The sequence below is a fragment of the Mastigoproctus giganteus genome, chromosome 7 (genome assembly GCF_048544385.1).
Source record: "Mastigoproctus giganteus isolate SK-2022 chromosome 7, ASM4854438v1, whole genome shotgun sequence".
Lineage (NCBI taxonomy): Eukaryota > Metazoa > Arthropoda > Arachnida > Uropygi > Thelyphonidae > Mastigoproctus > Mastigoproctus giganteus.
This window is the reverse complement of record NC_143581.1, coordinates 185,367,417-185,382,389: the sequence shown is the minus strand read 5'-3', so window position 1 is coordinate 185,382,389 and position 14,973 is coordinate 185,367,417. Positions and strand designations below refer to the sequence as shown.

General features: G+C 37.7%; 1 protein-coding gene across 1 annotated transcript in view; it reads right to left on the bottom strand.

Moving 5' to 3' along the window:
* The window catches only part of mago (mago, exon junction complex subunit), a 64,990-nt gene extending 53,079 nt beyond the window's left edge, over window positions 1-11,911 (bottom strand). Inside the window, exon 1 of the mRNA XM_090377237.1 lies at window positions 11,737-11,911. Within this exon, the coding sequence (XP_090233363.1) occupies window positions 11,737-11,824 (88 nt within the window). The 5' untranslated portion in view covers window positions 11,825-11,911. The remainder of the gene's footprint in view (window positions 1-11,736) is intronic.
* Between the last annotated feature and the right edge of the window lie 3,062 nt (window positions 11,912-14,973).

Sequence of the window (14,973 nt, the reverse complement as noted above, 5' to 3'; positions counted from 1 at the left end):
CCACTTTGCATTGGGTAGTCAACTCTTCAACAGTGCTGCGCCTGTTCACTTGTGTGTGTCATCGGACCCGGTGCTCAACTCTAATATCAACCTTTCGCTGACCTTTGCAGTTTTGCCATCGGGTAATTGTTTGATACCAGTCCTGGTACACTAACTACGGCAACACTCGAACACCACACCAGTTCAGCCATTTGGGAAATCGAGGCACCAGCTTAATGAGCACCCACAATCTGTCCTTTATCAAAGTCCGATAAATCCTTCCCTTTACCTATCCCGCTCCGAATTTTACTACCTACTGAACCACCACCGACACCTTATCTATGCTACATAGGTCGACTAACTCTGCACTCTCGTACCTCACGTGGTCAATGGGTCACATTCAGTTTTCATAGGTGTGGTCATAATTAAGTGATCACTCAGTGTATAGTCCAATTTTGCAAGAAAATACATCCAAGGAAAAAGAACTAATTTAAATTCCTAGAAATAAGTAACATGGTGACTTAAGATTCAAATGTGGTGTAGTTAAGGATCCAATTATAAAAGAACAGGAAATAAGTCCATGTATATAAATAAAGATGAACCACAGGTATGAATTCACTGTGGAAAGAACAGTAAATGAATCCAAGGAAAAAGAATCAGTTGACATATCCAAAGGTAGATCCTGATTAGTTAAGAATCCAATTATGAAGTGATATAATTCCAGGGATACAAGTAACATTAGTGCCTTAAAATCCATAGGTGGTGTAGTTATGATCCAATTATAAAAGAATAGGAAATAAATCCATGTATGTGAAACAATTCCAAGTAAACACTCCAAGTATGGAAGAACAGGAATTAATTCCTGTGTATATAAATCTAGATGAATCCACAGGTGTGAAAAGTAATGGAATTCCACCAGATAATTTTAAAATTATACAGATACATTTAGAACTGACCAGCTGACGCCTCCGTAGCCAGGTGGGCAGGAGCAGCAGTGCGTAGCACAAGCTTCTTGATTAGACCGGGGTTCGAACCCATGACCACCAAATACGGAGGATGCGGAAAGGTCAGGGAATGACCACCCCATATCCCCGGAGCAATATGGCCTTAGTTGCTAATGCTCCTAAAAACCAAAATAACAACTGACCTGTTCATAGTAAATTATAACTGAATTTATTTCTGATAAAATGGGAAACTATATTGCAACAGTATTTTAAAAAGTAGATAGGGATATTATTGTTGACAAGCTTATTATAAAGGAGTTGTACAGCTTTGGTGAACAGTAGTTGGTTACTACATGTGTAAGCTAATCTGATGGATTGGGTACATATTACATTTTTATGTACTATGATTTTTAGTGTTTTCCACCAACCATGGAATAAAACGAAAGACGAAAAAATGAAAAAACCCAAATTTTTAAAAATTTTTAATATTTACAATAAATTATTTACAAACCAAATATTACTGATAGTAATTTTAAAATAAAACAACTGTGATATACATGATAATAATAAAATGCCGAATTTAAAATGCAATAAAATATACTGGTTAAAAGCGCTAAAATACTAACTGAAGCTTTCAAAGGCTTCTGCCTTCTTTCTCAACAGTGTAATTTCTGTTCTGCGGTGCATCATTAAATACCAGCAGGTTCACGGTGCATCTCACGTGAACGTGTACTGTTCCCGCCAGAACCGGAAGTGGCTGGGGAGCGTTTCAGGCAAAAACGTTCATCCCCTCCAAGGATTACCGCCTCAAAGAGGGGATGAATACGTGTGCCCCTATCTCTATTTATATTTTTCTCAGTAGAACTAATTCGCAAGCTCTCGAGCCACTTGCGGTCCCAAAATCGATGCGCCCGATCAGTGATGACCGCTTCATCTGGGGAGATTTGATGTTGCTTCTCCCAGAAATGTTCAGCTACGGCGGATTTGCCATAGTCTGCATTTCTTATCGCATTTGTGTGCTCCCCCAGACGATCTTTGAGACACCGTTTTGTTTCTCCCACATAACATTCCCCACATTCCGGGCATTTAATACTGTATATGACCTCACTTATATTTTCATTTAAGACAGGGTCCTTCACCTGTGACACGATTGTGTGCAGCTTCCTGCCTGGGAGCTGCACACAACGTGTCTGGTAATTCCTTAATACGCGAGCTAAACGCTCGGATAAACCCGGATAGTAGGGAATGTATGCAGTGGCTATTGGCGTGAAGGACTCACTTCTACTCTGCCCTCCACTAATGTATTTCTCTATGATCCTCCGGGGGTAGCCACACTTCAAAAGATCCGCCGTAACACGTTCATACTCCAAGTTTCTATCCTCTGAGGTACTACAATGGGATTTTGCCCTATCCACTAATGCTCTTACTACACTGTTCCTGTGATAATTAGTCTGCGCTGAGTTGTAGTGTGAATATTGGCCCCTGCACATAGATTTTCTAAATACTTTTGTTTTCAAATGCTGGCCTTCTCTACAAATCAGCACATCCAGGAACGGCAAAACCCCTCCTTCCTCTACCTCAGAGGTGAATTGTATGAATGGGGAGAAGCTATTAAGAAAATTCAACGTATCATCCTCACTCCCTTCCCGAATAACTGAAAACGTATCATCAACATACCTTTTCCACGGACGCATAGGGAGAACTATAGTGTTAAATAGTCTGGACTCAATTTTTATCATTTTTACATACATTTTTATGTGTTTTGTTGGAAATACAGTTCCTGATACATGGTCAGGTGTAGTCCCCTAATGAAATACCTGATCAAGTATCAATATTTATTTATTTTAGCTGACATCAGATAAAGCATATTTGTCTTAGCTATATGTGACCATTTTCTAAAAGTCCCCCCCCCCCCCACCATATCTGATGACAGCTATAACACACTATCATTCTATTTTCATTTTCTATTTATTTATTTGCATTTTTATTTTTATTTTATTAGTATTTTGATGTACTAATTTTACTTTACAGTTCTCCCACTTTCTATTGGCTTGGTAATTCAGCCCATAATTCTCTTAATTCATCATAACCTTTAGGATATTAACATTCTTTCACTTATCTACTACACTTCTTTTTCTACTTTCCACACCCTTCTAGTTACTGGCACTTTGTGTAACTTTCATATCCATTTATGCATACTTTATTCAATATACTAATAGAAACTTACATATATTAGGTCAAAGTCCCGATTGATTTTTGTTTTGCAAGTGGTGGTAAAATTTTTTTTTTTTTGTTTTGGGCAGGAAGCATTACCGGTAATTAAGGCCTAACTAACTGGCTAGCCATAGTTGTTCTAGTAGTTGTTGGTTCGCCTATAGTTCCATGTTAACAATTAACATGGAATCAAGTTAACAAATATATAAATGTAAAGTTTGGAAGGATTTAAAGTAAGAGGAGGGAGGAAACAAAGGGAATTATTAAAGATTGAGTCAAGAAATATTAGGAATATAGCTAGGAAGAATTAGGAAGGTAACATTCCTTCACATGGCCTTCTCTCTTCTACTTCTTCAGGGGCTTTGAGCAGACAGATAGCCATACTAAAAGAATGTCTCATGCATACCCGTTTCTGTAGTCTCGATAATATTTTTCCTTAGTAAGTACTTATGTTTAGTTATGGATGTCCTAATGTAATAAGGCAAATAAAATTTAATTGTTAATTTATTTTTAATTAATTTAGTTTTAAAATTTTGGATTATTATTAGCTGCAAACTGGGATTGAGACCCAAAGCCCGACGAGTATGCATCACAGTAAATATAAGAAATATATAGGTATTTACCGGCGATCACTATAGCTGGTGGTTGGTATGAGAAAGTAGAAAGTGAAAAAGCCAAGTAATGCTGAATTTTAAAACGGGATATCTCATGCTGACTAATCAGTTCAGTCATGACAATTTCATCCACTTTCCATTCAGTTAAGTTGCAATTTATACAATTGATGATAATCTTCTAAAATTAAATCAGTTTAAATGCATTAATAGTTCTAACCTGTTAGCATCTGTGGGTTGGAGTATATGTATATTGTATGTATTGCTGAAATAAGTAATCAAAATGATTTTTAAAAATTATTCTTCTGGTAGAGAATCTTGATTTATTTGACCATATCAAATGCTAATGGTAAATACATCCTCAGTGTATTTACCATTAGCATTAACACAGGCATATAATGCAAGAAAGAAGCTTATACAGCTTCAGCATAAAAAAAAATAAAAAAAAACCTTGTTCAGTTCTTCTGTGAATTTATTTAAACTATCAAATTCCACAACGACAGATGGAAGTTTGCGCAAGCAATCAACTACCCGCTGGCTAAAGGCAAATTTCCACACATATTCTACAACCATTTTTCCTCAATTTGAATTTATGCCCCCCTCAGGTTTGTAATTTAACCCCAGGGACTCACATCTGGTGAATATGGGCTTGGCACACCCAGGATCCTGAGCTGGATATCATCATTCTTCTCTTTCTTGGTGATTCCCTTTTGACTCTCTCGCTCTCTCTCAGGGTAACTCGGCGAATTTTTTTTTTTTTTGGCTGGTGCAGTATAAGCCTCAGGCTTCCTTGCACCATAAAGCTAATAATAATAATAATAATAATAATAATAATAATAATAATAATAATAATAATCTGTGCAAGAGGAAGAATCCCATCAGCATTGAGTGTGTTCAAACGATTCAAGGCCTTGTACACCTCAATCAGATCACCTCGCAGGTGCCTACTCACTAGACACTGCAATTTTCAGAACTTAAGCCTATCTTGGTAACAGCAACCCTCTGTTCCACTCACTAATCCCATTGCCCTTCTCTATACTTGTTCAAGTAGCTCAACATCTTTCTTAAAATGAGGCCTCGAGACCTGTATGCAGTACTCAAGGTGTGGTCTGACCATTGCCTTATACAAAGGGATAATCACCTCCTTATCCCTGCTAGCAAAATCCTTATATATCATTGACAAGACCCCGTGACCTGCTCCGGCAGCCTGTCTGCGCTGTTTGGAAAACTTCATATCTGACCACACAATTACTCCCAGATATTTTTCTTCTCCACAACCATGAGTGTAGTACTGCACAGTTCGTATGTTACTCTGAGGTGGTTCCTGCTACCCATATGCAGTACTTTGCATTTGTCAATGTTAAATTTCAGTTACCACCTCTCAGCCCATCTGCTAAACTTTTCTAGATCCTGTTGTAGTAGCGTACCGTCCTTACTGTCATTAACAAACCTACCAACCTTCGTATCATCTGCAAACCTGGACGTTAAGCCTGATATACTTTCATCAATATCATTGATAAATACAAAAAACAACAATGGGCTCAACATGGACCCCTGGGGAACTCCACTAATAACAGTCTATGAAGAGCAGTGTCCATTGATTGCCACTCTGTCTTCTCCCATTCAACCATCCTTTTATTCATTGTAGCAATTGCCCTTAACATCAAACTGCACCAACTTGTATAGTAGTCTTCCATGTGTAACGGTATCAAAAGATTTCCGAAAATTCAAGTATATATACCATATTTCCCCATGTATAAGACGCACCTTAATTTTGGGGCCCGAAATTTGAAAAAAAAAAATGTATTACATAAAGTTATTGAACTCAAATTTTATTCATCATAAAATTCATACAACTCATCACTATCAAAACTCCTATCCATTATCTTGTCCTCATCTGTGTCTGATGATGAATCACTGTCTTCGTATATTGCCTCATCCTCAGTTCCATCTATGGCATTTGAAATGCCACACTTTTTAAATGACTTGACAACGATCTCAATCTTGATATTATCCCAAGATCTTTTCACCCAGGTACAAACTTCTCCTATAGTTGGTTTCTTCACTCTTCCTGCTGATGTCAAATTGTCCCCAGAAGACGTCATCCATTGGTTCCATTCATCTCACATGGGTTTGTTAATGCTGACTTCAAGTGGTTGGAGCTGTTTTGTATTTTTTGTTATGTGTGCCCTGAACTGATCAAGCACCAATAGGGCAGGTTTCCGTAAGAGCCCACTTGGTCTCCAAACTTTCTCAAACCAGATCTTCATCCCATCCTGATCCATCCAACCCTTGTCATGAACGTGGACAATCACTCCTCGAGGAATGTCTTCTTCTGGCATTGTTTTGCGTTTGAAAATCAGCATAGGAGGCAGCTTGGTTCCGTCGGCACAACAAGCTAGAACAACTGTATAATAACTCTTTTCATGTCCACTTGTCTTCACAGTTAGTTTTCACCCCCTTCTTATCAACAGTTCTGTTACTTGGGACATCAAATTGAAGGGGGGGGACTTTGTCCATATTTGCGATCTGTCCCAACTCAAACTGATGTGTCTTCCGACATTGAATGACAAAACGATGAAATTCAAAGACCTTCTGTTCATAGCTTTCAGGCATCTTTTGGGCAAGTCTGGTGCGTGAATGCATGCTTAGTCCATTCCGTTTCATGAACCTGAAGCACCAATTGTGTCCTCCTTTGAAATCAGTAACTTCTTTTTTTCATCAGCAATTCTTCTTGCCTCAGGCTGAACCATCTTTGTGGACACAGGAATTCCAATTGCCCTTTGATCCATATCTTCAATTCCCTCTCTAAATCAGGCCATTTTGCTGACTTGCCTCTCATGGCCTTCTTTTGCCGTGGCATTTTCAGTAGGGTTTCTTCTTCCCGTAGCCAGTCTCGGATTGTTTTCTCAGCTGGAGGAGGACCAAACTTACGTTCAGCAGCACGATTTCCATTCACTTTTGCAAACTGGATCACTTTTAACTTGAATTCAGCATTGTACGAAAATCTTTTTTGAGCCATTTCTGGGCAGAACGTGGCAAAACGTAACCTAACATACTGATTAACAAGTGCGAAACAATGAGCACAAAGACAACAAGCGCGAAAAAGCAGGAAATGCAAGTAAAAAAAAAAATCTACAACCACTGTATAAGATGCACCCAGTTTTTAGACCCCAAATTTTTCGAAAAAAGGTGCATCTTATACATGGGGAAATATGGTAGATATCAAAATTATTTTTTACATCCATTTCCTTTGTGACTACATCATTGTATCCAATCAAAATTGGTCAGGCAAGACTTCCTGTAACAAACCCATGCTGTGTCTGAACTATAACCGCAGTCTTGTCTAGATGATCCTGCAGTGCTTTTTTAACCAGTAACTCCGTTATTTTCCTCAGAACAGAAGTTAAAAAGTTAAACTAACAGGTCCATAATTACTCATGTCACCTTTCAACCCCCTTTGTGAATTGGGGATATATTTGCACATCTCCAGTCCATGGGGGTCTGCTTACTTCCTTTGCTGCCTCATTTAATATAATAGATAGATCCCATCCACCTCAGGTGCCTTCCTAATGTTTAAATTTCTCCTCCACCTTGCTCTCATTTATTACAAAATCATTTAACTCCACAGTTTGATATTCTTCTGGCCTCCACTTCCCTACAGAATTCCTCATGTGCGAATGTAGATCCAAAATACTCATTCAGTTTGTCAGCTATCTGAGCCAGTGCTGGATTAAGGCACGTGCTAGCAGGGCCCTTGTCTGGGACACTATTCTTTAAGGGGCACCAAATTTTACAAATCATGAAAAAAATAATTATAAATAAATAAATTTTCTGTTTATACTCCGGCACGACAACCAAGTCAGTAGAGTTTACAATAAATCGTCAATACAAATATTTATCGTATTTAGTAGTCACAGGCTTGAACTCCGGTCCACTCAAGGAATGCGTGCTATGCACTCTCACTCCTGACCACTGGGCTATATCCTTAGTAAAAGGGGGTGCCAAAAAATCTTTCTGGCCAGGATGTAAACCTTGTCCAGCACTGACCTGAGCAGAATTATCAACAATCGAACCATCAATATCAAGTGGACCAATCTGAATCATTCCCTTCCTTCTAGAGTTTACACAAGTAAAGAAGTCTTTAGTGTTTTTCTTTACATCCTTTGCAAAGATTTCTCGTAATCTGCCTTTGCTTGCCTAACCTCCTTTATGCTTGATTACAGACTATCTTATACCTACCAGAGGCATCTGACTCCTGATAATTTATATGCATCCCATGCATTTTTCTTCTCTGCCATTAGTTCGTCTGACAACATCCATTTAGGTCTAAACTTTGAACAGTATTTCTCAGTTGGTATGAAAAGCCTAGTAGCTTCCATGATTAATTTCTTGAATTCTTCCCATTTAGAATTTGCTGTTGATAACATTATCAGTTAGTCCCACTGTACAGAATAAAAAAACTGTCTGGGACCACTGTAGTTACCTTTACAAAATCAAATTTCTGAAAACTAACACCGAAAGATGTTGCACACAACAATGGATTAGCATGGGAGAAAATAAGCTCAACAGCAATTGAAAACTGATGGAAAAAATGAGATCACTACTATTAACCTTGAATAGACAGCATTTTCAGAATAAGAAACACAGGCTGCTTGTAACACTTTGGAGTATATAACCTGGCTGCTTGGAATGAGGTGGATGCAGAAGCTCCAGTTGCACATTCCCTAAGCAAGGAAGAAACCTCAGCACCTACGAACAGTGGGAAGACAATCAATAAAGAGAAGGCCAGTGACATAGGGAGTGACTCAGAAATAATGTGGATGGCTTGTGTAAAGAAAAAGCACCAGAAATTAACAAAATGCTTGAAAACATTATGAGGTGATGGCATGGGTAGAACATCAGAATGATAGTGAACATCTTTATTTATTGTTTCTAATCAATATTAAGAATTATGATCTATATTAAGAATATAGATACTGTCATCAGCTCAGTCAAATTAAATCACGACAGAATGGATGTGTAAAATCTATAACAGCATTGTGTATTGGTGGAATGTAAATACATACAACCTTTAATACTTTGTATTTTGGTCTCTATACTCTTGAAACATTAGTAAATAAAGTATTTATTTACTAAGTAAAGTGTATTTATGTTAAAAAAAAAAAAATGGGAAAAATTCTTTGGCTATAATGTGCTTCGCTTATAAAGTTGTTGCCCGACACCTGCTTTATATCAAAGTTGCACTGTATCTACATTAATATCATCAATACATATTAAAAACAGTAAAGGGCACCATGGCACCTTATGTACAGTAACAGTAATTTAGAGATAGACTAACCGTCCATATGTCATGACCCACTTTTCCACAGTCATCTTCTGGCTTAAAATTAATAACAACAAAGTCTAACACTGCCAAGCCTCTTTCTTTGCAGGTGTACATTCAGAATCTGCTTCATGTGGGCATTTTGAAGGAAAATGTCAGGTTGGATTTTCAATCCAATGCTCATATGAAACAGATCCTGAATGTGGACAAGCAAAGAAAGAAGCTTGGAAATGTAAGGCTTTTCTGTTATTAATTTTAAGCCACAAGAAGAATCCTTAAAAAAGCACTGCATAATGTATGACTAGTTGGTACACCTCTATAATTCTGTTATTACATAACTGATAACCTCCAAATTAACTGAATATCTGTAAACTCATCAGAAAAGTCATGTTAAAATCAAAAATAAATTTGCTGTTTGTATTCTGGGCCAGCCACGGGAGATAACAGGAGCACTTAATTCAGACTAGACTGGTCAGTCTGGATTCAGTGGTAGGGAAAATCATGGAAGTAATGATCAAGAATACAGTGCAGGATTATTTACATGGAATTCTGAAGGAAACAACATGGTTTTGTAAAGAGAAAACTACTTTTAACCAAGCTGGTTTTAGCTGTTCTGATAAATTCACTCATGAGCCGGGTTTAAGAAATAACTTTAAAATTGTTTATTTAGAGTTTTTTTTTTTTTTTTTCAGATTTTCGCAAATAAGTTGGAACACACTGGAATTACAAAAAAAAAAAAAAAATCTTACACAGATCACAGGGTGGCTGCGGCATTGCAGGCAGAAGGTTGTCATTAATGGTTGCCTGCATGGGTGGTTGAAGATGACAGCTTGGAGGATTCAAATATCAGCTAGACAAAGGAATGAAAAAAAAAAAAAAAAAACGAAACCCAAGTCAACTTTATCCACTTCACAATTATTTCTTCTATATATTTGTGCAATCTTTCTTTAGATAAATTTCCTTCTGCCACAAATCTAGGTGGAAGTTTGGAAGTTTTTAGTTATTGATAACAAAAATAGCAGGCAAAGTTAGATTATATTCATTGTCAAAATAATCGTAAACTCTTCTGTCCTAGCATCCATGTCAGAGTATAAACAATTTTTTTAAATGTGTGAAATAAATATTATACAGTATTTAAAAAATTAAATCACAGAAACAAATTAAACTTATTATGTGGCTAATGGCAAAGTTTTGTATATCTGTTGTACAGTTGTCCTTGCTCAATTTGGAGTTTGAGCTATCTACTTGCACAGATGTGGTCTCTCAAATTTTATCTGTTTGTTGAAATTCCCTTTAACACATACATAAAAATTACTGCAAGTTAGTTGTATGGAGGAGACAACTGATGAGTATGTAAAAACTTGTTTGTTACACTCATCAGTTACTTCATCCATCCAACAGCAAAGTAATAAGGCCATAAGGCATCAGTATGTTATATCTGTAAACTGCACATATTTGCAAAAAAATATGTCAATAAAAATTCATCCTATCTTGACGGAATTCCAAATTAGTAGTTCTTTTCTGTATGGTGTGGAAGATGAGAGATCATACTAATATACTACCTGTGAGGAAGCAAAAGAATTAAAAATGAAAGCAGGTTCATGATCCCTTGCAACTAACAGTAGTTTAAAGAACTACTGAACAATACTGCTCTTTTTTTTCATTCCTGAAGAGCAAACCTGAATTTGCATGGAAAGCAAAAGTCTAATACTATAGGATTGCAAAGGGATATTTCAATACAGTAACTGAAATCAAAATTTGTAGGTTAAACTATCTTCAATTCCAATTGTGGGGATCTTTTTGCTCCTTCAAATGCCAAAGCCTCAATACTTGACCTCAAGGATTGGGCTCATGTTTAACTTGGAGACAAATATGGTTTTCAAAGTTCTGCCTAAATTGTAAATATCTTTTAAATTGTATAGCATCGCCCGAAAAATATGAAATTCACTATACAGTTCAAAATCTTAGGCACTCCCACAATGAAACAAACAGTAAAGTGTATGAATTTTATTTAAGCCAAAAGCTTTTCCCATTACTTAAGCATGAGGGGTAGTTTCTGCTAACTATCCTCATAACAAAATATATTCGGCCCTAGTAGTCAAGCATATCTATTAATCGATGAAAATTAATTATAGACTGATATTTTGGACTGCCATCCCTTTTATTAATGTGTACTTTATAAAATAAACTCCTAATCTATGAAGCCACTGTAATGAATTGACAGATACGGTTTATACGGTTAATGATAAAACAAAATAACCTTTTGAGCAACGCCAATCTCGGCAGGTAATTTAAGAAGACTACACAAACATACTTTCCAGCCGTGATGGGCGATGGAGCTATTTTCAGCTTTCTACATTATTATCAATATAATATGTGCAGAAAAAAGTAATCGTCTGTAATATGGAAGGTAAATTTTGGGAAGTACAAGGAAATTACATTTACAACTGCAACACAACATAAGGCAGGCAAAAGTTACACAGAACCTACAACTCTCATTCTAATACCGTTTAAAACAATTTATTTATTTATTTTTCTAGAGAAATAATCAAATAAATAACGTGATTGGCAAGTTGCAAAGTGCTTAATTAATTACTCAAATGAATAGCAATCTTTGTCTCCGAAATATAAAATTTTCTTATAATTTCCAAGTGCTACTCACCATTTGGACGAAACTCAAATTCTAAAAATTCATGTCCAAATTTCCCTTTATGTCCTACATAATATCGCAAATAAAAATCGTTAGACATTTTTTAAACTGAAAAATACACAGCACTGTGATACAAAATCTACCAACAACCTAGGAACACGGTTTCACCATTACATTTCAGTCATGAACAGGAATGCAGATCCCCCTATGATATAATGAAGTGGTTCCTAAACTTCTGAGATCTACAGACACTTTCAAAATTCAAAAAAAAAAAAAAATCCTTGGACCACTTCAAAAAAAAAAAAAAAAATTACCAACCCCTATATATATATCTAGGGGTCGGAATAAATATATATATATATATATATATATATATATATATATATATAGGGGTCGATATATGTATACAAAGGGTACTAGGAAAGTTTTGCAATACAGCTTTGTTTATTTAATTTTTTCAAAGTAATTTCCTCTACATCCAATACACCTCTCCATCCTCCGAAACCAATCATTAAACCAGTTCTGCCAAGTTTCACTAGGGAGTAAAGCACACTCGTTGTCCCAAGCCGTTAGAAGGTCCTCATCACTGGAAAACGGCCTCCCTTTTAGCCTTTTAGCTTCATTTTCACATGCGGGAACAGTGCAAAGTCGCAGGGAGCAAGGTCTGGCCTGTAGGGAGGGTGCTCGAGAAGTTTCAGTCCTGTCGTGGTCAAATATTCGGTGCAGGCTTTGGCGCGGTGAGCTGGAGCATTATCGTGATGGAGGTACCAGGTGTCCATTCTTGACTTTGGCCGCAGGTTCTTCATAGATCCAATGACTTTAGGCAGGCATTGTTCAGTATACCACTTAGCTGTGACTGTCTTCTGCGTGTCCAAAACGACACGTCCCACAATTCCACTCGATTTGAAAAATACAGCTATCATTTTCTTCTTTACAGATCGGGATTTTCTGACAATTACGGCTGTTTTTTTTTTTTTTTTTTTTTTTTTTTGATTTGGTAGTTGTTGGCGCATCGGCTTCTGTGGCCATATTGCACTTCCCAAGGTTTTTGCAGTACTTTGATCCAAGCCCGAGGCGGGAATCGAACCCGCGACCTTTGGGTTGCCGGGCAGGTACTTTACCCACTCGGCTAGCCCGGTCGGCAATTACGGGTGTGTCGTCATCATCAAAGACCCAAACTTTGTTTTGAGCCTTGGTCGGCAGATCGTAATAGTACAGCCAAGTCTCGTCACCTGTCACGATGTTGTTCACATACCGAGATTGTCCCTTATCAAACTTTTTTAACATCTCCCAGCACCAAGTCACACGTCGTGTCATCTGCTCTTCAGTCAGTTGATGCGGCACCCAGAGAGAACAAAGTTTCTTCACGTGCAAATGATCTTGCAATATCGAACGAATTGCTGGTGCATTTAGGCCCAAAGTATCGTCTATCTCTTGGTAGGTCACTCGACTGTTTTCGTCAAGCATTTTCCTCACAGCAGTAACGTTTTCCTCCGTAACTGACGTTCGTGGCCTTCCCGGCCTCTCAGAATCCTCTAGAGTGAAATTTCCCCTTTGGAATTCTCTATACCGCCTGAATATCGTTGTACGATGTGGACAATCATCATCTAGTGCAAGAGTCATTTCTTCTAAGCACTGGTCTATGGTTAAACCACGCACGAAATTATACCGCAAAACTGTCCTTAACTCATTTCGTGACCAAGATGCCATCGCAAGCACTTTACACTCTCACTACTAATGAATAACTGAGCCCATCTACTTGGCGCGGCGGCTACTATGCACGTATGAAAATGTCTCAACATGCAGCAACAAGCAGCTTCCTGTGATTCATTGTTGCGTCATATTGCAAAATTTCCTAGTACCCTTTGTATATATATATATATATATATAACATGTGCATATATACTGAGTGATCACTGAATTATGACCAGTTACCTAATACTTCTTAGATGCTTCTTTTTCCGTCAGCAATGCAGGTAAAGCGGTAATTGGTGTATCCAGACGCCAGATATGCCTTTCTATAGTGTCCCATAAGTTCTCTATGGATTGATATCGGGAAAGGTTCGGACGCCAATCGATATGTTGGACGTCTACGGACAACATCAGCAATCGATTTGCTGATGTTTTCGAGACAGTGTTAGATGGTTCGGAAAACTGCTAGCTTGGAGGGTTACACGGACTAATAGATTAACAGTAGTCACTGGCAGAGGTGAAAGTGATTCTTGCACTGCTTCTATAGGAATGAGCAGCGGCCTGGAAAACAAGATGCAGGATATTTCAGAGACTGCTGGGAGTCATTGCAGTACAAGTAAACAAATGGATTGTGTTACGGTACCTAAGAATAGGAACACGTGCATGTATACTTGCGTGTACACCAATGCTAGGAGTTTGGTAAATAAATTTGATGAATTTGAGGTAATGCGCAAAACATCAAAGGCAAATATTGTTGGGACATCAGAGACGTGGTGTCACACAGAAATAAGAAAGCAGCACTGAAATTTGGGGAGAACAATGTGTACAGGAAGGAATACGAAGGGAGGAGGGGTTATGCTATTAGTTTAAGAAACACATAAAATACAAGGAAATGAAGCCAGTCGACATCGCTGGACAGTGCTGTGTCGAGTCAGTGTGGTGAGACATAAGCATTGGGAGATCAAAATTAAGACTAGGTGTGTGCTATAGACCTAGTGAATCTGATGAGTATAATAAGAAACTGTACAGGCAAATAGAGTGGGCAAGCAAATCAGGGAGGCTTCTAATGGGGGATTTTAATTTCCCAGATATTGAGTGGGATTTGTGGGTTGGTCACTCACACACTAGCAAGGCTTTTGGGTATTTATTGGATGATTGTTTTCAACTTCAGCATGTTCGGGAGGCAACTAGAGGGAGTAATATTTTTGATCTGATTATCAGTAGAGAATCATCATGCATTACGAATCTGCAGATAAAGGAACCACTAAGGTGGCAGTGATCACAGTGTCCTGAAGTGGGATTTACTCAAAGAGATAACTAGCATCAGGAGTAAAGGGAAGGGTTTTTGCTTTTGTAAAGGCGACTACGATGGTAGTAGTAGTAGTAGTGGCATGTGATGCAAGAAAGCAATTGTATGGGCTTATGCAGCATCAGCCAAAAAAAAAAAAAAAAAAATCATACAATTCCCTCCAAATGCCTGTTCACTTCCTCCTTAAATTTATTTAACCTATCAACTTCAAAAACGACAGATGGAAGTTTTTTCCAGCAGTTAACCAC